At 45.0% G+C, this 22,834-nt stretch overlaps 6 protein-coding genes across 6 annotated transcripts; 4 read left to right on the top strand and 2 right to left on the bottom strand.

Annotated features, from left to right (window-relative positions):
* Positions 1-648: 648 nt before the first annotated feature.
* DFL_007890 (uncharacterized protein) lies at positions 649-2,771 on the top strand (the record flags this gene model as incomplete). Its single annotated transcript, XM_067637540.1, has 6 exons — positions 649-718; positions 778-1,786; positions 1,850-1,949; positions 2,013-2,122; positions 2,177-2,511; positions 2,575-2,771. 6 exons carry the CDS (start codon positions 649-651, stop codon positions 2,769-2,771), a joined length of 1,821 nt encoding a protein of 606 aa, XP_067489047.1.
* Positions 2,772-4,292: 1,521 nt separating this feature from the next.
* DFL_007889 (uncharacterized protein) lies at positions 4,293-8,133 on the top strand (the record flags this gene model as incomplete). The annotated part of the gene is made up of 5 exons (XM_067637538.1): positions 4,293-6,785; positions 6,839-6,940; positions 7,010-7,093; positions 7,149-7,239; positions 7,298-8,133. 5 exons carry the CDS (start codon positions 4,293-4,295, stop codon positions 8,131-8,133), a joined length of 3,606 nt encoding a protein of 1,201 aa, XP_067489046.1.
* A 360-nt stretch (positions 8,134-8,493) lies between these two features.
* DFL_007888 (uncharacterized protein) lies at positions 8,494-9,670 on the bottom strand (the record flags this gene model as incomplete). The annotated part of the gene is made up of 2 exons (XM_067637537.1): positions 8,494-8,732; positions 8,788-9,670. 2 exons carry the CDS (start codon positions 9,668-9,670, stop codon positions 8,494-8,496), a joined length of 1,122 nt encoding a protein of 373 aa, XP_067489045.1.
* A 4,061-nt stretch (positions 9,671-13,731) lies between these two features.
* DFL_007887 (uncharacterized protein) lies at positions 13,732-15,409 on the top strand (the record flags this gene model as incomplete). The annotated part of the gene is made up of 2 exons (XM_067637536.1): positions 13,732-13,945; positions 14,148-15,409. 2 exons carry the CDS (start codon positions 13,732-13,734, stop codon positions 15,407-15,409), a joined length of 1,476 nt encoding a protein of 491 aa, XP_067489044.1.
* Positions 15,410-16,067: 658 nt separating this feature from the next.
* DFL_007886 (uncharacterized protein) lies at positions 16,068-20,254 on the top strand (the record flags this gene model as incomplete). The annotated part of the gene is made up of 9 exons (XM_067637535.1): positions 16,068-16,410; positions 16,480-16,745; positions 16,808-16,832; positions 16,887-17,184; positions 17,242-17,899; positions 17,957-18,044; positions 18,102-18,289; positions 18,352-20,115; positions 20,183-20,254. The coding sequence occupies 9 exons, from the start codon at positions 16,068-16,070 to the stop codon at positions 20,252-20,254; spliced, it is 3,702 nt and encodes a 1,233-aa protein (XP_067489043.1).
* Positions 20,255-20,748: 494 nt separating this feature from the next.
* DFL_007885 (uncharacterized protein) lies at positions 20,749-21,765 on the bottom strand (the record flags this gene model as incomplete). Its single annotated transcript, XM_067637534.1, has 4 exons — positions 20,749-20,873; positions 20,966-21,127; positions 21,222-21,611; positions 21,678-21,765. 4 exons carry the CDS (start codon positions 21,763-21,765, stop codon positions 20,749-20,751), a joined length of 765 nt encoding a protein of 254 aa, XP_067489042.1.
* Positions 21,766-22,834: the final 1,069 nt, after the last annotated feature.

Genomic DNA, 22,834 nt, shown 5'->3' with positions numbered 1-22,834 from the left:
CATGGATGTTAATATGCTCGAGCTGCCTGAGCTAGCAGCCATTGACAGTCGATGCTCATGTTAGGCTCGGAGCTATCTGGATGCGTCGTATCGGCATGGATCAAACCGTATTTCAAATCGTTCAAGTTCTAGACACGGGATAAGTCGAAATGTGAGTCGAAATGTCGACGCCTTGTTATGCGCCCACCGGAATATCGGTACATTGGTTGGCGCTATACGGCTACAGGTCACGCAGCGGCAAGGTTACAAGGCTGCAGTCGTGCCTAAAGGATTTTGGGATTTCTTATGAAGCGATTCTTGAATCCCGGATTAAGAACTTAGCTTCTTTAAGCCGTTTTCGGGATTCCTTTTTTTGCGCAAACTTGATTAGAATTGTTTATCAAGCTTGTGAGCTTGTCGGTTCTAGTTTTGATTGCTCATATAGATTGCTCTTGCAGCAAGTTTATCTTCTAATTTTCTTTTGATCACAATTACCTACTTGCTCAAGAGTGGGGTTAACCGGTTCTTGCATAATCCGCTTTTGTACTTTACTATTGTACAGAAATCGATATATCTATAGAACCGCTCGAGAAGCTTCGAAGTCAGAACTATACCACCTACCGGAATTCTGACAAGTTACTTACTTTCTGAGGCAATACAAACTTCACAATGGCTACCGAAAGTGTCCTACAAGAGCATCGTATCGTCGTTGGGCTTGATTACGGAACAACATACAGTGGTAAGTAGCTAGGAGAAAACCGAACTTGAAACATAACATGCTAACCTGGCCTGCAATAGGAACGGCTCACGGCGATACATCCCAAAAATCCATCGACAACATTAAAGTCATCCGACGTTGGCCTGGTAAAGAACGTCGCGATGAAGTCAAATGCCCTAGTGACATTGCCTACGGTGCCGATGGAACCTACCGCTGGGGATATTTGATTCCACCGGGTCTGCCTAGACTAGCCTGGGCGAAGCTAGATCTCGACGAGGACAACTTCTACGAGAATCAGGAAGAAAATTCGGAAGAATATGTCGACCTTCAAGATCCTTTTGCTGAGGCGCCAGAACCGGCAGAAGATGAGTTTCCAATGGCGGAAGGGATGAGACATAATCCCTTAAATAAGAGTCCTGTGGATGTGGTGGCAGATTATCTAACGGCCGTCTACGATGTCATCATGTCGAATTTGAGAAGATCACAAGGAGAAAACTTTATTAATCGGACGGCAATCGACTGGGTTATGACGGTACCCGCGGTGTGGTCGGAAAAAGCACAAGTATTGACAAAGGAAGCTGCATCTCGAGCCGGCATCGGTCAGCGTGAGAAGGACAGACTGTTCCTTCTCAGCGAACCAGAGGCGGCAGCAGTGTATGCTATTTCCGAACTCTATCAAAGAGATAACACACGAAGAAATGATCCAAACATGTTAAATGTTGGTGATACTTTTGTATTGTGCGATGCAGGTGGTGGAACTGTCGATTTAATCTCCTACCGAGTTGGACAGCTGCAACCTTCGTTGGGGCTGTCCGAGGTGGCAGTTGGTTCCGGTGCCAAATGCGGATCAACATTTGTCGACCGTAACCTCCTAAAGTTGGTACGGAAAAAAATTGGCGATGAAAGATTCCAGACACTGTGCCAAAAGCAGAACGGAATGGTATTGAACAAGATGGTATCCGAATTTGAAGGTGTGAAGAGATCGTTTGGTTCCTCGTATCTACCTGGTTCCGCCAGTTACCTACCGATGCATGGATTCGCGAATGACCCGGCTGCTGGTATTATCGAAGGACAATTTGAATTGACACAGTAGGTTTATCCTTATTCACCCAATAAACCTTGATACATTGGCTGATTCAACTATTTTTAAAGTGACGATTTGAAAGAGTGCTTCGACCCTATCATGGACCAAATCATTGAACTCATTCAAGGCCAGATCGATGCGATCTGTGATACCGGCTCGATACCGAAGGTATTATTTTTTCAATCCTCGAAGAAAAATTCTAGCGAATACTGACCATAGCTCTTATGACAGTATGTTTTCCTCGTCGGCGGGTTTGGCGAGTCAGACTATCTTCTGAACCGATTATCAGGACATAAGTTTGGCAAAGCTGGACAGATCGAAATTATCAATCCAGATGATGCGTATGTACCCCTAGACATTAGTTGACAAAAGTACATATTCTAACAATTACACAGTTGGTCCGCAGTCAGCAGAGGTGCTGTTCTCCGAGGCCTCGAAGGTAGCTTAGTCACAAATAGAAGATGCCGAAGAAACTATGGTACCAGAATCAACACTGTATTCGATCCTACAATCCACCACGAGGAAGACGCCTTCTACTCAACGGACACAGGAATGAAGATGGCGAGAAACCAAGTTTCGTGGATTGTTGAAAAAGGCGCGGACACAGACTCAAATACAAGGTTTAAGTTGAAATGCGGTACAACATTCCAAAAGGGCGAGAAGTTACGCCGTGGAGCGACACTTGTTGCTTCGGATCTTGATACTGCGCCTTACAGTTATCGGGATAAGAGTAAGTTAACACTTTACAATTTCTCCCCACATAAATATTCGTTCTAACTTATGGCATTTAAAGGTGTCCACGATCTATGTTTCCTCATGGCCGACCTGAGCATGGTGCCGGAAAGCGAATTTGATCCCGTCAACATTAACGGGCAGGCCTGCTTATCTGCAGAATTTACAATCGAGATGGCTTTCGAGTCAGCGGAAATCAAGTTCCAGCTGTATTTCAAGGATAAATGCTACGGACAGGTCAAGACGACTTTCCATTAATCATTGTTTGAGGCATCTGTTTTATTGGTTTTTACACAATCGTTATATTATTGGTATGGCCATGGTAATTAATGCACAAACTGCGACTTTTATGTATATGCGCACGTCTTTGGCCTGCATAAGTTAGAGCTTCAATTCATTTTTTTTGCCCTTACACAATTTCTATATTACTGCGTCGAAATTGTGTTTGCTGCAGTTTCGTAACAAATAGTCACTGGTGGCCTAAGTAGGATAATTTTTTATTTGAATTGTTGTTTTCTGTAGATACGTCTGCTTGTCGATTGATTTCGGTTAGAGCTTCTTCTTTTTCTTTTTTTTTGTGAATATTTGTTCTTCATCGCGACTTTCAAAATTTCGAATCTTGTAGCCATAGACGAAATCAACGGCTTTGGCGGTCCTAAATCTCGAAATTGTTGCAGATTGGACGCCAATGCTACCAGCGGCTCAATACTAAGTTCTTTGGGTTGTCATGAGCCCATATCAATATCATGCATGTGACAATATCAATTTCCAACCAGGCTGAAATACCTAGCAAAATAGGTCTCACAAAGTAGGAATCTTCGGACCCGAAGACCCCCGGCTACGTGGCTCTCGAAACAGCCTTTTCGTCATCTGAACGAAACCGATCGTGAGCATGGTGGTACCCCACGGGATCATTTATGCAATGCATGTCGACATGGCCTCCATCACAATTAGGAGCCTCAACTTCTCGCTTCTAAACGTCGGTTTAATTCGGGATTTCCTCTAACCGTCTAGCATCGGGCCTGTCGCACTTGCTAAAACGTTCAAAACTGTGGAGTAAACATGGCTGGTAACGACTCATTCAGCTTCCCCACACCAAAGTAACGTTATCTACAGTGCTGTGTTGCCTGGAGGTTGCCGTCCATAAAATACACAGCCTTGCTATGGAAATCCTCCAAAATGGGAGCGAGTTATAGTGGGAAGGTTTAACCGGGTCCGCCTCGACCACATCACATCCCTGCCCTGTAGCCGTAGGCCTGTCTCTCCACAGGTAACTAATTGCACCACCAGCGTGCCGTCAATGCATCATGGTTTACCGGATCAGTGTAGGCCGAATCTCTTATCATATTTGTCATAATGAAGAAGGCCCACAGGATTTCGATACCTAGCAGCCTCATAGGCGTCCATGGATCCAATCGGACCATTCTACGATGATAGGCCTTGGCCTGGTCCAGGCGGGAGCTTCTAGGATCATAATGCTATGGTGCCGGTTCAGGTAGGACTAGTACAATGGAATTCCTTGAACTATTTCTGAGGAGGAGAGCAAGGTCGCTTCTTGAATCCAAATCAGCTACAAAGCTGCATGTGCCAGTTCATTAACTCCAACTTTCCTAGAACTTTACAATTTCTTGGTTATAATTAACGGAATATACTAGATCTCTGCATTTTTTTGCTGCAAATTCTAGTATTCATTTCCTTCTCGTTTAGTTTTTTTACACCTATTATTGTCCTGGATTGTACTGACGACAATCGGATAATTAAACATCAGCTTGCTCAAAGATGTCGTCTCCACGGACAAGTTTGATACGCACGCTCTCGATCTCGTCAGCGACGAGCCAGCAAACATCTAGTGAATGGGGAGGCTCACAAGCTACACTTACACCGGGTGCCACGCGACAAAATAAATCGCCATCGGGGAGTATCCACATCCGCTTCATAACCCCAGAAAACGCTCTTGAACCAAAGTTATCCAGCCTACCGATTTTCCAAGATCAAATTCCTCTATCGACAAAGATTTCAGCTCTCAAAGATCTCGTCAAGAGGAAAGTCTTCCAGAAGGCTCTAAATTCACCATATGTCGTGGACCTACACCTACAAGCACATCCGATTTTGACAGACGATGTAACTCTCTACGACCTTGACCTCGTCGGTACGCAAAGGGCGCCATTGACCTTATTCGTGGTCCTACGATACAATGGAACAATCGGAATACCCACAAAACACTTTTCAGACTTCCGTTCTACGACTAACTGTAACGCTTGGCACCCCGTTGAAGGTGTGACAAGAGCAGGCGTGTCTACCTTTTGTGCTTCACTAGAGATGTTGAAGCGGAAGGTTACAGATGGTTCTACACAACGAAGATTCTTGACGGCTGTTTGGCAGACCACGCATTTCTTGCCGGCGGTTTATGCTATGGCGAGTTTGTTCGATAGCAGAACGCTCCTTCCCGAAGAAAAGGCGGCGCTGGTACAAACTTTCCAGGCGCTTTGTGTAAAATCTGTGCCGGACTGGGCGACGGGAGGCAAAGTAGAAAACGCATTAGAAGGGTCGAGGCAGCTACTGGGTTGGCTGCTCGATCAAGTTATAGCGGGGAAACGTGGGGGTTCTGGAAAAGAAGAATGGACGAAGAAAGCTATTATCAAACAAGTGGCGGAAAGAAAAGGAGGGGACCCTGTGACCACGGATAACAATATTTCCAATATCAGCTTACAGAACGGCGAAACTGTGAAAGTTACACTTGAGTTTCTGGATAAAAATCCTCATGCCCAACCCGATCAAAGACAATTAATTCTGTCTTTCAGGGACAAGTATCCATTTGACGGCAACTCCTATCTCGTTCTGCCAAAGGACGCCGGAAATGTGCTTGAGCATAGGATTCTCCACCGTCCAACCCAGGATGGATTCTACGAACAGATTATCAACACTACAAACTTGCCTGCTCTTTGTACTGTGGCACCGTTGTCCTTGTCTAGCTCAAAACCACCGGTTTTGACACTAAACAACGATGGCTTGGTATCCATATTCGAATTCGGTGGCGAGTGTGCTGTGGAATGGGCCAACATCTGGAACCCGGTGACGGGTGTTCAACAAATCTATTCAAACGACCAAGGACAAGGTCTCGCCAAAACTCTCAAAGACGTCATCCAAGCACGTAAAGTCAGCGGTGCGTGGCCCCTAGATGGTTGGGACGTTGGATGCTTAAACGCTAGCACAGTCGATACCCGCAGACCGAAGGAAGCTGTTATGATCTGTGTCGACTGCAGCTCCAGTATGTCCGATCCTGCGTTTACGGAAGAAGATCAAGAACTCAAGGACGCCGAAAAGATCACCAGAATGACAGCTGCGAAGATGTTGTTCAAGCATTATTCGAGTACAGCCACAAACTACAAACTTCCAGTACACTTTGGTGTCATGAAGTTTAACGGTAAGGCTTCTACCATGCAAGAATTCACTCCGTTGTTAGATGATGTCGAAAAGGAAATCGAGAAGTTGAATCCTTGTGGCATGACGGCCATGTGGGACTGCATTTACGAAGGAGCAGAACAATTGCTTGATTTCAAAGAAGACAATCCGGACACCAAGCTTCGTATTATTGTTCTTACCGATGGTATGGATAACCGTTCTAAGCAAACGGAGAAAACTACTTATTCATACCTCTGGGAGAATAATATCATTCTCGACGCTTTCTGCATCGGTACAGATTACCACAAATCATTGTTCAGAATCTGCGGCGCCACCGGTGGATACGCCATGAAGCCAGCATCTACAGCTGAAATCATTCAGTTGGCCGAAATGGAAACTATGCTGGACCAAACTCTGCGTCCGCCATTCCTTCGACAAACCTACCTGCCATACTTCGATACTCTCAACCCCCTCGAACCGTTCACAGTTACCGCCTTCTCGGTGCCAGAAGCTCGTGATCATCCTCACCAGAATGATGAATTTATGTCTTTGGCGAATGCTCACAAAGCTTTTGGCAAGAACAAGCAACTCGTCGTTGATAAGGGAGGAGTTCGTGCCGCATCTGATGTTGTCAAGAACCGACGCATGTTGTTGGAAATCAAGGATATGGCCGAACAACCTCATCCGGATATGGATATCTATGTTAGCGAGAGTGAAATGTCATTCTGGAAGGTGGTTATGCAAGGTCCTGAAGGGTCTAACTATGCTAGCGGAACTTTCGTTATGTTTTTGGATATGACGGATGATTTCCCGAGGAAGGCGCCGCAGGCTAGGTTTATCACACCGATTATTCATCCAAATATCAACAAGGTAAATTTCTAATCCTAGATCTTTAAAAAGCTGTGCTAAGGTTTTGTTTATAGCATGGTCGTGTATGCCACGCTATTTTGGATCAAGATTGGAAGGCGGAGACGAAAGTCCGAGATATTGTCTGCTGCATCTATGGCTTGCTCATGGTGCCAGAGGTTCGTAAATCAATCAGGGTGGTGCATCCGTTAATTTTGAAAATTTGGGCCTAACATGGTGTTCCTCAGAGGAACGAACCTGTCGACGCAATTGCTACGTTGAAGTATTGGACTCAGGACGAAAATCTCTACAGCGAAGAGATTTCCCAACATGTAAGCATTGCCTCCTTACAAGTCTTATAAAGAATTAAAACTGATGAAGGAATAGATCAAAAAGTTCGCAAGCGCAAACAGGAAAGATTGGGCATCAAGAATTGTACCCGATCTAGACGCCATCCCTGGTGCCGCACCGACAAAGAGTAGGTTTTCGGAAATCAACCCATTAATTCGATCCAAGATTAACATATATGCCCACAGCTACAACCGTAACTCCAGTCCGTAGAGTAACAGTCTCCGAGACCCTCGAAACTAGTTCTTCTACTACAGGAGGCCGTAATAACAAATACGACCCAACCTCCCTTCGTGGAGCGAGACTCCCAATCAAGGCGATCCTACCACCAACTAGCCCCGCTCTCGACGCGGGAGCAACTGAAACGACATCCGCGACAGGAGAGCCACCCAAGGCAGCATCGGCCACAAAGGTTGCCGTTCAGCCTCCTGTCATCTCCTCGAGCTCAACTACTAGTGCTCAACCCCCCTCATCGGCTTCGTTCCCAACGCCACCTCGTCTCGGAAACTCTACGTATAAGCCAGTCGACCCACCAGCTCCAGCTTCCCCGACCCTCTCGGCTACTAGTTCGAACTTAACTACAGAGTCCGTATCAAGCTCTATAGCGGCCGTGGTACCCCGTGTAAACCGTTTTGCCTCTGTAAAGTCAATTTCTTCCGCGGCATCTACGACTTCAACTCCATCTCAACGCTCTGTATCGACTCCAATACCTCGAGGCTCCATCCTCGGCGCCGTAAAACATATTCAGAATTTACCCCCGCCTCATCACGCAGCTAAGACGAGTGTAACACCCGCGCCGGTAACGGCTGCAACTGTGCCACTTGTTACACCTACAACAGCACCGGTACCGGGTCCTGAGGTGGATGGACACGGTTTCATTGTAAACTCAGCACGGCCGGAGTCTTCATACCCGCTGCCGGTTGGGCCACCGCCGGTTAGACCACCGTCGATTCATTCTACAGCTAGCAATCGATCTTCGTTGTCGTTTAAGTTGAAGAGAGTCTTTAAGAAGAGTAGTGAGTAGGGTACTTCTGGTGTAGATACGTCACTATCAACGGAGAGATTTGTTCTACCGGTTGTTATCACTCAGCATTAAATATCAATAATCTGGGATTCAATTAATAGTATTTTTTATTGATGTTGTTTCTTTGTTTGAGATTTTCTTTGAGGTGGCGGTTTTTGGGTAGGATTGCCTTGTAATGCGATTTATGTACATTTCAATTAAGCCCCGAAGTTTAATTTATTGATTGATTTTGAAAGAAATGCTACTTCATGACTATTTCCCTTTCTTGCATTCTGGTCGTAACATGTAAAACCTGCAAGTTTGGGCATGATCATGGTGATGATTAAAGAAATCAAAAAACTCAATTAGTAATTCAATAGCTCAGCGTGGAGGTCCACGACGGATGTGATCATCATGGCCGGTGCCATTCTGAAAACCATTAGCCTTTTTGTTGGCCGGTCGCCCGATAACTCCATATTGCCCATTAGCGTTGGAACTGTGATCAGCGGTAGATTCTTCAGGCATCATGTATACACGGGGATGAAGGCTCGCTCCATTACCTTTAATGACATTCGATGTACCTGCTCCCGCAGAGTTGTGAGAGTGCTGGACGTCATCATCTAAATAAATCGGTTAGTACTGTACCAAATACGATAGCAGAGAATTGGTGCATACTTGGCATCTCAAATAAGGGCTTTGCACCGGATCCACGAGCATCGAAATACCCTTTCAACATAGTGTTCGCCTTCTGGTCGCGAGTCTCAGTAGGTTTTGCCCTGAACTTTGGTGGTAGTGGTTCTGGATCGGAGAGAGCAGAGGCACCATTCCGTCTATTACGGAGCGGTCTTCCACACGGTCCATACCAAAAGTTCCAATCCGGCCCCAAATTATCCGGAATTTTAATTTCCTTCTCCTCAACCTTAGCACACCTCTCACATTTACATTCCTTCACCTCATGAATATTCGGAAACTCTCTCCAAAAAGCGTATTGCGGATTATGCCACAATCGTTCTCCAATAGCGTCAAGGTTCCTATATTGACGAATGTAGCGTACTTGAGTGCAGAATTCGCAATCGCAGGTGTCCCAAGCTCTCGGACAGGAGGTGTAGAGAAGTCCGTTGGATAAGAGGATGCCTTGGTAGTTTCGATCGATTTTGAGTTGTTCGGTTTCTCGGTTCATGGCTTCGATCATTTCTTGGACGCGGCGTCGGCTGCCTTCTGGTTCTTGGTCGATCGGGGTGTTTGGTGGCGCTGCTTGAGGCATGCTTGGTGCTGGTTGCGGCTGAGGGATGCCTGATTGTTGAGGAGGTGGGATGTCTAGTGGTTGTGGAAGAGACATGCCTAGTGGTAGCATAGTGATGCCTAGTGGTGGAGCCATGGGGATACCCGATGCGCTACGAAGACGAGGGGTGGGATTCAGGCCTGGTGGTGGGGCAATCGGGATACCCGATGAGCCAGGAACTCGAGCGGAGGCATTGAGACCTGGTGGTAGTCGAACGAAGGGTAGTTGCTGAGGTTTAGGGAAGTAGGCCGGATTGCGAGCATGGTGAGGATACATGTCAATGGATCGTCTAGAGAGTCGTCTTTGGTCGTTGAACGATGATGGGTAGATTCGTGATGCTAGTGATGATGATGAGATGATTGGTATGGTGATGATGACAAGGTTGAGGTGAAGCTAGAAGTACATTTCTGCTATTGTTGAAATAACGCCTGTCGTCTTCAATCTTGGTGATGCTGACCGGCCGGGGTGTGTCTGCCCTTCTGTGTTGCGTGTTGACGAGATGTGGTTAAAGTGCGTTGTGTCGTCAAAAATCCAACGCCTGGAAGCCTGTGTAACATTCTGCCCAAGAAGTCTTGGCGTTTGTCGCCCCATACCGTGAGCCTGACGTATTCATGATGTATGATGCTAGATATCTCGAGATAGTGTCTTTCGCGATGCATTTCTAGTTTTTTTCTATGTTTTGATTCCTTGGCTAAACTTCTCTGGCCAATTGGGTAATATTAATATTTAAATTTGAACGGGTCAATCTAGCTTTGGTCCCGCAACAGTCCATAATCACGAGCTCAAAGTCCAACACAGTCTCACAAATTTCAAACCATCAACATCAGGGTAGATCTCCACACCAGGCAATCTAGAACCATGCCACGGTGCTATAAGACGACCGCTTCCGAAATCGCATCGAACCTCAGTTTCCGCCAGTTTATCATTCTCCACACTGCCGGCCTTCCACCTAGTGAATGGACCGTTTGGGGCTTTCGGGAGCTAGGCAAAAGATACATGGAAATTGATATAGTCATAAGACGATTTACACGCGGTCGAGGGCTTGGATCTGTAGCTGCAAGCCCGGACGCAGACATTTTTACTGGTGCCGAGATTCTCGAGTATTGTTGGTCAGATTTCGGGATAGACGAACTCAAGGACCTAGCAGACATTTCCAGCCTCAAACTGTTTTGACGGAGGCGTCACCTTAAAACACACTCGATCCGCACCTACAACTACTTATATAGAAGTACTTTTACACAAACGCTATCCTTACCAGCTAATAGAAAAGATTGATTCCCCCCCCCCCCAAAAAAAAAAAAAAAAAACTTTAGCAATAAAAACCAAACATAACTTTTCTTTGTTCCAAAAACTACGCATCGCTACTTCAAAGCCCGAGGCCTCGAAATCTACGACAACCTTATCACCCGCCGCGCTGTAATCCGACGAGCGGTGGTGACCTTAACTAACATAACAGAGCCGTGGCGACCAAACAATCATCTCGATGACCTGCTGAAGTGGTCAAGGACTTTAGACTTGAGGTTTTGGAAGTTTGTAGGACACGGGAAAACGGGCTTGTATAACGGGTCGGAGGTTATGAGATACCCGAAAGCATATAGTGAGGATGTGTCGCCTGAGTTGTTGGATGACGTTTTGGATATTCGTGGGTTCAAATTTTGAACCCCAAGCCTGGGGACCTTTCACTAAATTGAAAGTCGTTCGTAAATAATCATAGTACCGGATTTCAGTTTTGAACCCAGTCTCTATAGATCTATGATTCATTTATATTAGACCGTTCTAAGGGTTTTAAGCATGAGGTATTGCCATTAGCTAGCCATCAGAATATAACATGCCGATTTTATTAGATAGTACATACTATTCTTTAAAGACAGCAAAGGTTTCTTAGGCTTAGCCTCGACTGGCTGGATTTGAAGTAAGAAAAAGGAATCTAGATCTGCTCAGAACATGCATAAAATTTATAACTCCCAAACAAATTTGACCAGAAGTGGGCCGTGCTTCGCTCCACGAAGGGAAGTTGGGTCGTATTTGTTATTACGGCCTCCTGTAGTAGAAGAACTAGTTTCAAGGGTCTCGAAGATTGTTACCCTACGGACTGGAGTTACGGTTGTAGCTATAATAGATATAGGAAAATGGTCTGGCAGGCAAGACGGGAAGTAGCGGATGGTTGAGATGCCTTTTAGGACTCACAATGTTCACCCTGCTTTTGATTTTGCAAATTGATTTTGAACTCGCGCGAATTTCTCAAAGTTTTGCTCTAATGCATGCATGCCATTTACTACTTTCCGAGTAGAAAACTAGCCTCTAGTCCACTGAAAACCCTATTGCTTTAGTAAAGTCTAATATAAAGATATATACGGATATGTCAAGAGTTCTAGCAATGGATATCGAAAAGACGCAATAAAAGGGCAACTAGCAGACTAAAATCCATCTCACCCAAAGGAAATTATGGCTTCGACATCTCAAGGTTTTGGTAACATGAAAAGTTTCTCTTCCAACTGGAGCATCACACTGCAAGCTATCAGACACGAATGCAACTTATCCCTGGGCCGATTGCGTCTTCATAGATCCATTTGACGCGATACTATTACCTACTACGCATGTAGTAGACTTTGAAGACCCTTTCAATACCCTTTTTCAATTACAATCATATGATTTTTAAAGTTTGGTAAAGTATTTTTAAGGTATCCTTGTTACTTTGAAAGATTCTTGAGGCGGGATTTCCATCCCAGAAAAACATTCGGTTTTCCCTACAGTACTTCGTCGTTAAATTTTCGAAATAAGTTGACAGCCTCAAAAAGCGGATTGATCTTTGGCCGGGATTTACGCTATAACTTAATTTCGTGCTATATAACTAACATGTCTGAAATATTTGGGGACTTGAAGTAGTTGATGTAACCAGTTTATTGATTTAATATCGTACACAATGGTGAATGGATGCAGATTAACAAGTATGTATGCTTGCATTGATGCATCGTATTTTCGTCAAGGGGTATCCTAGCTTTGGACACGGGATACGTACTGGGCTGGATGGCTGACAATATAACCAATCAGAGCGTTAACATTTATAGATGTTTAGTGTCTAGCTAAACTGTTTGTACCTCTATGGCCGAACTAATATAGTAGACCTTTCTTATTGAAATGTTCTCATGTAGCAGTAATAGCAGTGTGTGTTTATCCCGCGTGTTGAGACCACGCGCTCGTGCCATTGATCATAACATCCTTTTTGATGGACCTCGACCCCGTACGAATTCATAATCACAGACCACGCACTACCTCTCCGAGTCAGTACCGTGTTGCAGGTAGATACGCTTAGCGGTAGCCATGGAGTTCACGGTCTTAACCCTCAGCAAGGGTCACAAATTTTATGACTATTTAGTTGTCAGGTAGATCTTTGAATTTTTCAAAATATAAAAGTATTACATTAACGATCGGTTGATTGAAAATTTGCATCGTGAATCAGACGGTTTTACGGCTTCGATATAGAATACTAGGCAATCGGACCACATGCTCTATCTACTTATCCAAAGGAAATCTAAAATAGGATTTTTGGCAATTGATTATTGAAAGATATAGTGGTACTGGATCTTTGGCATCGGTTATATTATATACGTCCAAGACCGGGAGTACCCGTTGGAGTCAATAACTCGCGAGAGGATCAGTCTTTAGATCTGAATATCTCTGATTTTTCAAAGAAGCTATCTTAAAAACTTCCGAATTGAAACTGTTGTTAACTGCTGGTCATCTAGCTGTAAAAATATTTGATATATACCATGTATCTGAGTGATCATTGAAACCACATGCAAAGATCTGCGACCTAGGATGATCATGAATTTACGATCAATATTCTGTTATTTTACCCCATCACTCTATATAATCCGGCCCTCCAGCCCTCCGCCCTGTTTCTATCTCTTTTCTTCTTTCTACCACCCAATACGAAAGGGACACTACGAACCATACAGCTTACTATACAATACTACCACTGAGATATCATCGACGAATCGACAATTCAATACACTACCTAAAGTGAAAACCATTCATAGTCGTTGACTAAATCAGCAGAATTCAAATATAGTATCACTCTTGTTCTCCATCACCGGGTATCCCATGACGAACGAAAACCACCAATGATATCTTACTGGCGAACTCAGATATCGTCGATCACAATTTGGATAGCCAGCCCTCTACTAAAAAGCAAATTCCATTTACGGTAGCTGAGCCAATCATCAGACAATCAATACCAGCGGGGGTCATTTAATTCAATCATCGACGGAACTTAAGCAAATCATTACAGAGATCAACCAATCTTGGAAGCCAATTGCACATTTGTTTATTCGAGCATGTCGGCATTGGGATTAGCCGAGGAACTTCTTGATATTTTCGTCCTTAATAAGAGCGACCTTAGGACCCTTGGGGTCGGTCCTAACTTTGGCAACTTACCGTTCGAAGAAGGCGAAGAAGTACTTCGAGGGTGCCTTATGGCCTATAAACAGAAATTCAGTGAAGACTATAACGGCATCAGTGAGATCGATCTGAACATCCTTCGAATTCGAGGTAAGCTCCCACAATTATATATAGTTATAGTACTAATCGATCCTTGGATCTGCTTTCCCTTTTACTGCTTTGCAATACTCAGTCTTTTCTGCTTCGTCTCTTATTCAAGATTATATATATATATCTCAAAAGTGGAGTTTTGTTTCAGGATATATATATTGGTTTCCAGATAATTGGTACTGACAAGGCGGTTTATAAATAGCTTATAATCTAAGCATGCGAATCTCAATTCAAATTTCTGAGGGCAGTTCTTCCATGGCTTTGTCGCAGCAACAGCCAGAAAATGGGGATCACAGTCCGAGTATCCCTGCACCCGCAGAACAGCTACAGTTTTCCGAAGTTTCCGCGCCACAGGAACATTCACCAAGCCTCGATTTTAATGGGAACCCAGCTGTGGCTCTATTCGGAGCTCAAATAGAGGTTACGATGAAACATAGTGAAAAAGTTCGAGCCAACCGTAAGCTAAAGGCCAAGCGCAAACGCAGTTATGAGGAGGAAAGGCCCTCCTCCAAGAGGTCGAAGGCGCCAGCCTTGGTCAACGAACCTGCACAGCTTCCTCAAAAACTCGCGATGCCAAAACTCCAGGGGAATTTCCAAACTCAGGGATACTTTAGTATACCTTCAGTGCAGCAACAAGTCAGTACTCCAGGGTATTTTTCGGAACTTCAACAGGAGGCACAGGGTCCCTATTATGGTTTTATCACCACCCAACCACAGGAACCGGTACAAGTTTGGCAATATGTCGACATACTACCGCTCCAGGACCAAACACATCCTTCCAAGCGCGTCAAAAGTGATAATTTGCAGTTCTCCGGCCAAATGCAATATTTTGCATGTCCAAGTACGTGTTCGTCTCAAATGCTCCAAGATATCGCAACAATGCCCTTGCCATCCCCAGACGAGCAGTACCGCGGGCAAAGGAAACATTTTGCAGATCTAAGCCATATGTTCTCGCTTCCAACGCTCCAATATAGCAGAGCAAGACAACTTCCTCTCAAGCAGCTTGCGAATGGAAAGAGTAATATGTCAATGGATCCTTATTATATGCCTAAGTTTTCACCTGGGCCTTCAGAATATGATCGATTACACCAGGCGGCCCTGCGCACGGCGAAAGCCGGACCATCACGAGACGCTGTCAACCGTTATCCGCAAGACCCTTATCCACCTGTTGATCCCCTCTATAGTCAGGATATGTGTACATATCAAAACCTCACCGTTAACGAGCCCTCCTATCAACTTGATGTTGCTCCGGCCTACGCTCAAGCTCCTCTTAACTCCGAGGCTTTATTCTATGGGGATGCTAATCAACTTGCACCTCATATAACCAACGATTTGGTACAACCGATGCCGAATGTTCAAACAACAATGCTGAGCTCTATGAAAGGAATGCCACTTGTTTATGGGGATAATGTGGCTTGGGTTTATCCAGGGTTTAACTCTCCGGCCGAGTCTGGTTCTTTGTAGTATTCTTGTGTACTTCTTTTCGAATTGTTTGTTACTTCTCTTGATTTTGCTTTCTTTGTTTCGCCTAATATCCCTTCTATACCAATTCCCCGTATTTGCTTCCTGTAAGTTAGTGTCCTGTATTTTAATTGCTAGATGTATGTAATTTCTGTAAAATTCCCTTTGTTGTGACTTTGCCCGAGCTCAGTACTTCCAGAAACTGTGTTTCTTGTTGTAATTTAGCTAGCCAATCAGAAGCTGCGTTCGGTCGTCCTCTCGCAGGCCATTGCATAATGACGGCATCCGAGGGTCTTTTACTGAAGCTGTCTGTCTGTTCCTGGTGGATATCAATTGGCGGGTAGTTCGCTCCATTCATTTTCAATCCCCATGTTACAAGTTACGGCTACCTACAATCATATGGGATCAACCTTTACCCAGGAATTCGTATTACGTACCTTTGGATCCACGCGTGTTGTCGCTTGCGCTTTATAACGGATTCGGGAACACCAAGCTTCTGTTAAACCTTTCCATCCATGACGTTGTTCGGCCAAAGTCGGGCGGGTAACTTTCGATATCGCTGCGCGGAGCAGTCAACAATGGACTTTGGACTCCAATAACCTCACATCTCAAGACTCAAGCTTCATTTCAGAACGATATCGATTGTCTGAAAGTCCCGATTATGGCAGCTGCCGGCCGATATGTCTCCCAACTGCTCGGCGATGCCACCGAAGTCCTCAACCGCCGCGGTTCGGTACCGCCGCTCGATCGCGATCAACAGAATAGCTATTCCTCGGGATGGTTTTTACGACGGAGGAGGAGTGGTGATGCTACGAGTCATTTACCTAGGATGACCAAAAGCATTACGAACGCTGAGGAGACGAGGGCGAAGTCGAAACCTAAGTCGAATAAACTTGGCACCTTCAGTGGGGTGTTTGTGCCGACGACGTTGAATGTGCTTTCGATTCTTATGTTCTTGAGGTTTGGGTTTATTCTTGGACAAAGTGGTGTATTGGGAATGATGGGTATGGTGGATATATGTCCCTAGAATTTTGGAATTCGAAGCGGAAGACTGACGTAGAAGTATGAAATAGGAATGCTGGGTGCCAGTTACCTTATAAATCTCGTTACGACACTATCTATTTCAGCGATTTCGACAAATGGCACTGTTCGAGGCGGTGGCGCATATTACCTGATATCCCGAAGTCTGGGACCGGAATTCGGTGGTAGTATCGGTATTGTGTTTTACCTGGGATACGTACTAAATACGGGCATGAATGCTGTCGGTTTGGTGGATTGTATTATGAATAACTTTGGCGTACGGGCTGAGGATGGGACGGGGACTCTACCGGATTCATTTGTGAGACATCCCGGTTTCAGCTTATATCAAGAGAAGAATAGATGGGCTAATCGAGTTTATAGGGTTGGAGATATCTCTATGCCACAGGTACCCCTCTAATGATTTCTTCTTAATATTTCCGGCTTCTGACTACAGTTTTAGCCATTCTTATCCTTTGCACGGTCATTTGCCTCCTTGGATCGAGTATCTTTGCCAAAGCGTCAAACCTCCTGCTGGTTATCCTGCTTGCCGCAACGTACTCGATTCCAATCTCCACCCTCTTCATGAAGCCAATGTACGGCGATCACGGACTATCATACACCGGCCTTTCATGGGATACATTTAAAGAAAACCTGCTACCGCATTTCACTGGGGGGGCAGCTGGCAGCGAGTCACATAAGAAGGAGAACTTTCAGAGTTTGTTCGGAATTCTATTTCCTGCGACTGGGGGAATCTTTGCGTAAGTACTTCTTATCCTTGATTGATAGTATTAACCTACTAAACATATCATCTTCAGAGGCGCATCGATGAGTGGAGATCTTCGCAAGCCCAATAAGTCGATTCCCAAGGGTACACTCCACGGCCTCCTAATTACCTTCATAACCTACACATTCGTTATTTTCGCTATGGGGGCAAGCATCAAACGAACCGCATTGTACACGAACCTCAACATCATCCAGGACGTAAACGTCTCCGCCCTTCTCATCTTCGCCGGAGAATTTTCCACATCCTTCTTCTCCGCCCTTCTTGGTGTCGTCGGTAGCGCAAAACTTCTACAAGCACTTGCAAGGGACAACCTTATCCCAGGTTTCGGAGCGTTCGCCCAAGGTACTGCTGCTAACGATGAACCAATCGTCGCTATCATCTTTACGTTCCTCATAGCGCAACTTACACTCCTTGCGAATATTAATCAAATCGCCTCCTTCGTTACGATGACATACCTCCTCACCTTTTTAGCCATCAACCTCGCTTGCTTCCTCTTAAAGATCAGTGCGGCTCCGAACTTTCGACCAAGTTTCAATTATTTCCGGTGGTGGACTGCAGCTATAGGAACGGTTATTAGCGGGATTACAATGTTCTTCGTTGATGGGATATATGCAAGTGTATGCGTTCTATTATTGCTATTCTTGTTCTTGTTGATTCATTATACGTCACCGCCGAAGGCATGGGGAGATGTAAGTCAAAGTTTGATTTATCATCAAGTTCGGAAGTATTTGTTGCGGTTGAAGCAGGAGAATCATATAAAGTTTTGGAGACCGCAGTTGTTGTTGTTTGTGAACGATCCGAGGAGGTCGTATAAGTTAATTCAGTTTTGCAACTGTAAGTGTTCTCAGACGGGGTGTCCGTTGAGGGGGTTGAGCTAACGATTGGCATTAGCATTGAAAAAGGGAGGGCTTTATATTCTGGCCCACGTAATTGTTACACCAGACTTCAGGGAGTCGTTTCCTGAGGCCAAAAAGCAGCAACAAGCATGGATGAAGTACATTGATTTTGGGAAGTGCAAGGCTTTCGTACAAATTGCGATTAGTCCGGCGATTGAATGGGGTATGCGCAATATTGTATTGGTATGTTCTTACTGTCTGCATCCGTTAAAATCGAGCTGGGTATTAATCTTAAGGAATTTCAGGGTGCCGGGCTCGGGGGTATGAGGCCCAACATCGCCATTATGGGCATGTACAATCTCGACGAGTACCAAAAACGACGGCCCTTGATTGAGATCTCTGCTCCCGACACCGCTACAAAAGACGACATAGACGATACCAACGAAGCCCGTGAACAACTCCCAACCGATACCTGCAGAATCGAGCAAGCTATCTCTGTAACCTCCTGGGTGAACATGCTTGAAGACATGCTTATGTCTTTACAAATCAACGTTGCCCTTGCCAAGGGGTTTAAATACTTACAGATCCCCAAGGCCGGAGAGAAACCTAAGAAGAAGTATATCGACCTCTGGCCGATTCAGATGTCTGCGCAGATTCCGAGCGAGGGAGGGAGCACAAGTGGGGTTCTTACGTCGAATTTCGATACATATACGTTGATATTACAACTTGGGTGTATACTGCATACCGTTCCCGCTTGGAAGAAAGTGTACACGATCCGAGTTATTGTTTTCGTAGAGTACGAAAGCGATGTTGAAGAGGAGGCAGGACGGGTTAAATCGCTGCTGGAAAATTTGCGGATTAAAGCAGAGGTCGTGGTATGTTGGCTTGCGAAGGGTGATTTGAAGAGCTACGAGACGATTGTGAATGGCAAGCGAGAAAAGAATGAACGGGTCGAAGAGGTAATTGGAGGTCAAGAATGGTGGGTTGAACTTCAGCGCCGGAGAAGAGAGGCTGAGTTTCTTCACAGCGAAGAGGTGTTGAATTCACAGGTTGCGGACCTGTTGAGGTCTGAACAGTGGCCGCCTGGGACATTTATGCAACAAGGGGCTGCGGTACCTGGCACAAAAACGCAGAGATTCCTAGACGGTGTTAAGAAGTTTGTTAAAGGACGAAAGAGGGGTAGGTCGCGATCGGTCACAAGGTTGCAGGGTTCGGGTGTTTCACTAGGGACGATGAATATGAAGACTCATTCGTTGCATCCTCACGTACTTTCTGAAACGGAGTCAGAGAGCGAATCTTCGAATTCGGAGTCTGATAGTTCGTCTAGTATCGAGTCTGCGGCTAGCTTGAACGATGTGGAAGACTATGATGACGAAGACGAAGAAGAGGAACAGGGATCCAGGAGATTGTTGGGAGGAAGACGACCGAATAAATTCGAACGATCGGATCCTATATCGCGGAGAGTTAGTATTGGCGGTGGTGTACTACTCAGCGCCGAAGAAATCGCTCGATTTGATGCGAAGAGAAGGTCTACTGGGCGAAAGTCGGAAGGACTGCCACCGGTACCCTCTAGAGCGGGTCCATCCGGGACACGAACACCGGATCGGACATTGCCACGACCATCCATCGATCCTCCGGATACATCTGCTTCTCCATTGGTAACTGGTCCAAGTTCTGCATCTACCACCGCCACCGACCACCTTGGCCCCTCATCCGCCATCCCTCCACTACAACGCCCCGGTCTAACTCAACGCGCCATGAGTTCCTCCGCCTTCAGCTCCCAAAAGATTCCACATGCCCAAGTCGCCGAACAGGAAGGCAGTGGTCCCACAATCATGTTTGCAGACCAAGAACCTCCTAGCCATATACGAGCGAGCGGATATCCCGCTGGTCAGGATGTACCGCTAAGTTTCAACGACCTACCGAGTTTGGCGCAGTATTTGATATTGAATGAGTTGATGGGCAAGTATAGCGATGATACGGCGGTCGTGTTTACGACTTTACCGAGCCCGTTGGAGGGGACTCATAAGAGTGAGGAGGCTTCTGTGGAGTATATTTCGGGGTTGGATGTAAGTTTTTTTTAACTCATTATTGATTTGGGACACCTTTTTGGCTGACAATGGGGTTTTTGGGTAGGTGCTTTGTGAGAATTTACCGCCGGTTTTGTTGATTCATAGCAATTCCGTGACGGTGACTATGGCTTTGTAGTGGGGCATAGAGAAGTACAACTTGCTTTTTCGTGCTGTGGGTTATGTTCACTTGGTACCAGAGCGAGTTTAAGACTTTGTTTAACGATGAAAGAAAGCATTCACTGGGAGTTCAGCGTATTACCTGTAGGCATGGTTGCTTTAGCTTTGATTGACAGATTGATACATTCTTTCGCAAATTCGCAGTGTATGGCGAACTGAAAGATAGCTCTTTCAGATGCATTTATAACTTGTTATTCTTCTCGAATATAGAATAAAATAGTTGTACCCTAAATTACTTTACAGTGATGTGTGATAGTGTGATGACGAGCATACCGCTAGATATAAGTTTAAATTTGACGAAAAAAGAAAAGAAACGGAACGCTTGAAAAGATATATCTAAAAAGACAGGCTTTATTGTAAACAGTCGAAGAAACGCCAGACAATGCGATTGTAAAACAAAAGGCGTTAATTTTAGGGGGGTTTCTATTCTTGCTTCTAAGAACGGGGAAGCCGCTAGTAATGAGACGAAACGGGACGACTAAGTTCCACATCCTTAAATTGGTCGGTATGGGATCTAGCCGCGGGGAGGAGATCGAAGTTGAAGGAGAGGAGGTAGCCTGTGAACAGGATTCCGAGGACTATATCGTACCAAATGTTAGCCAGCCATTCAATACATACACATAAATCATCTATATACCAATGGAACTTCAAAAGGAAAAATGTGACATACCCCATTCGACGATTGCGCCAGCATTATGGTTCCTATTGCGCATGAGTATTCCAAATGCAATTGCCAAAGCGAATTCAACGATGAAGAAGATGAGTTTTGTCCACATGCTTATTGTGAGAGCGCGAGATGTTTTGTAGTTTCGTTTGAGTCGCCAGTATTCCACTACCCCCCACAGAGATTGCATTAGTATCTGATTTCACTATATCGTGATCGTCCTCTTAATCGATCTTTTATTTTAAAGAGGGTATGAACTTACAAACAGTCCCCAAAGCACTAACCAAAACTCCTCCACAAAACACCACCAAAAACACCCTATGAAGCGTAGTATACCTCCTCGTATCAAACACCGCCAACAAAACGAGTCCAATACCCCCAATTATTGCTCCGATAATAGATATTATGCTAAACACCCTTTGGGTCATAGACGTATTTGGCAGAATCCTGCCTCGGTGGCGTAACCATCTAGCACCGAAGAGTGATAGAACGAAGCAGACAGATGTTATAGAGCTACCGGTGATGAAGAGGGGCTTGAGGTAGTCGGCACCAATGTCGGATATGTAGGCGATGTTTTGGCCGTCGGTGTCCATAGATTCGTAGTGCGGGCTGCCATCGGCGAGCCATGTTATTAGGAGGCCGAGGAGGGTGCCTGTATTCCCAAATATTTATTAACTGGGCTCGATTTGAGTTTTTGTAAAAATGATTGATAACATACCAATCCATACAATAGACCCTATTATCGGAAACCAGTACCAGGATAAATACCTCCGAGCTGCTATTCTTACTTGAGATGTACTCGGCATTGTGACTAAACTTCGATGCTTAATTAATCGAAGAATTGATTCTGAGATCCCTGGAATTATGAAAGTTTATCAAACGAGCAACCACGGTGTGAGTTTCGAAATTTCTGCGAAGTAGGATTAGATTGATGTATCGTTTTATAAGATATCTTCGGTTTAAAGAAATATCGGCTTCGTCAAGTTTCTATCGTTCTATCGTCTTTCCTTTTTCGTTTTCGTTTTCGTTTTCGTAACAAATGTCGGAGTTATCGCCGGAATCAACCAAAAAAGTGTTTTGCAACAGTTTCCCAAATTCGAACGGTTCTAACGAAAGCGTCGACTGAATTGATTTTATAAATTTTAGGCAGTTGTTGTTTAATTGATCCCTGAGTATAATCTTAATTATTGGATAACATATATGTCCGTTCTGGTGTGAAAGCGCGAGCTATAGGTTATAAACTTTCATCCACAGGATATTAATCAGAGCTCTGACAGCACCATTTTATCATACGACACTCTATTGACGCTAAAACATATCCCCACAGCGGATATATCGACATCCGATTATCACAGATCCGAAATGCTGCCGGATTTACGTATACACGCCGGGTGCAGTTACCAAAGCATGGTATGACGTCTGTGTGACTAGCCCAATGACTTGGACCCTGCCTCCTCTGGCGCCTGGGCCGGAATTAACCCCTGTTAAGACCAAGGCACGCTAACGGATTTCGGAGGCAACGCAGTGGCGGAGATAAGCTGCCTCTGGAGCCACTGCTTGTATGGTGGGTTTTATAATATCTATTCTTCGGGGGGTACAAAGCAACTGTCTCTGGGATTTCATCCCGGTCACACAATCCCTTAAAATCCTGGCTGCAATATAGCCTTCGTCGCCATCTAGGTCTAGCGCCTGTCAACATTTCAAGATATTTCATTTTTGATATATATCGAAAGAGGGGTACGCGAACGTTGGCCGAAATCTCAATTGTTCAATATATGGGACATTATGATATCCAAAATGTAGATGTGGATTAAATACTAACTATTATAAACATATGTTGCGACGCCGCCTTGGTCATTCTGAACTCGTACCCAA

The sequence above is a fragment of the Arthrobotrys flagrans genome, assembly GCF_004000055.1.
Source record: "Arthrobotrys flagrans strain CBS H-5679 chromosome Unknown unitig_8, whole genome shotgun sequence".
In the NCBI taxonomy this organism is placed as follows: Eukaryota; Fungi; Ascomycota; class Orbiliomycetes; order Orbiliales; family Orbiliaceae; genus Arthrobotrys; species Arthrobotrys flagrans.
Note: the sequence above shows the minus strand (reverse complement) of the source record. Positions and strands in the feature narration are given on the sequence as shown.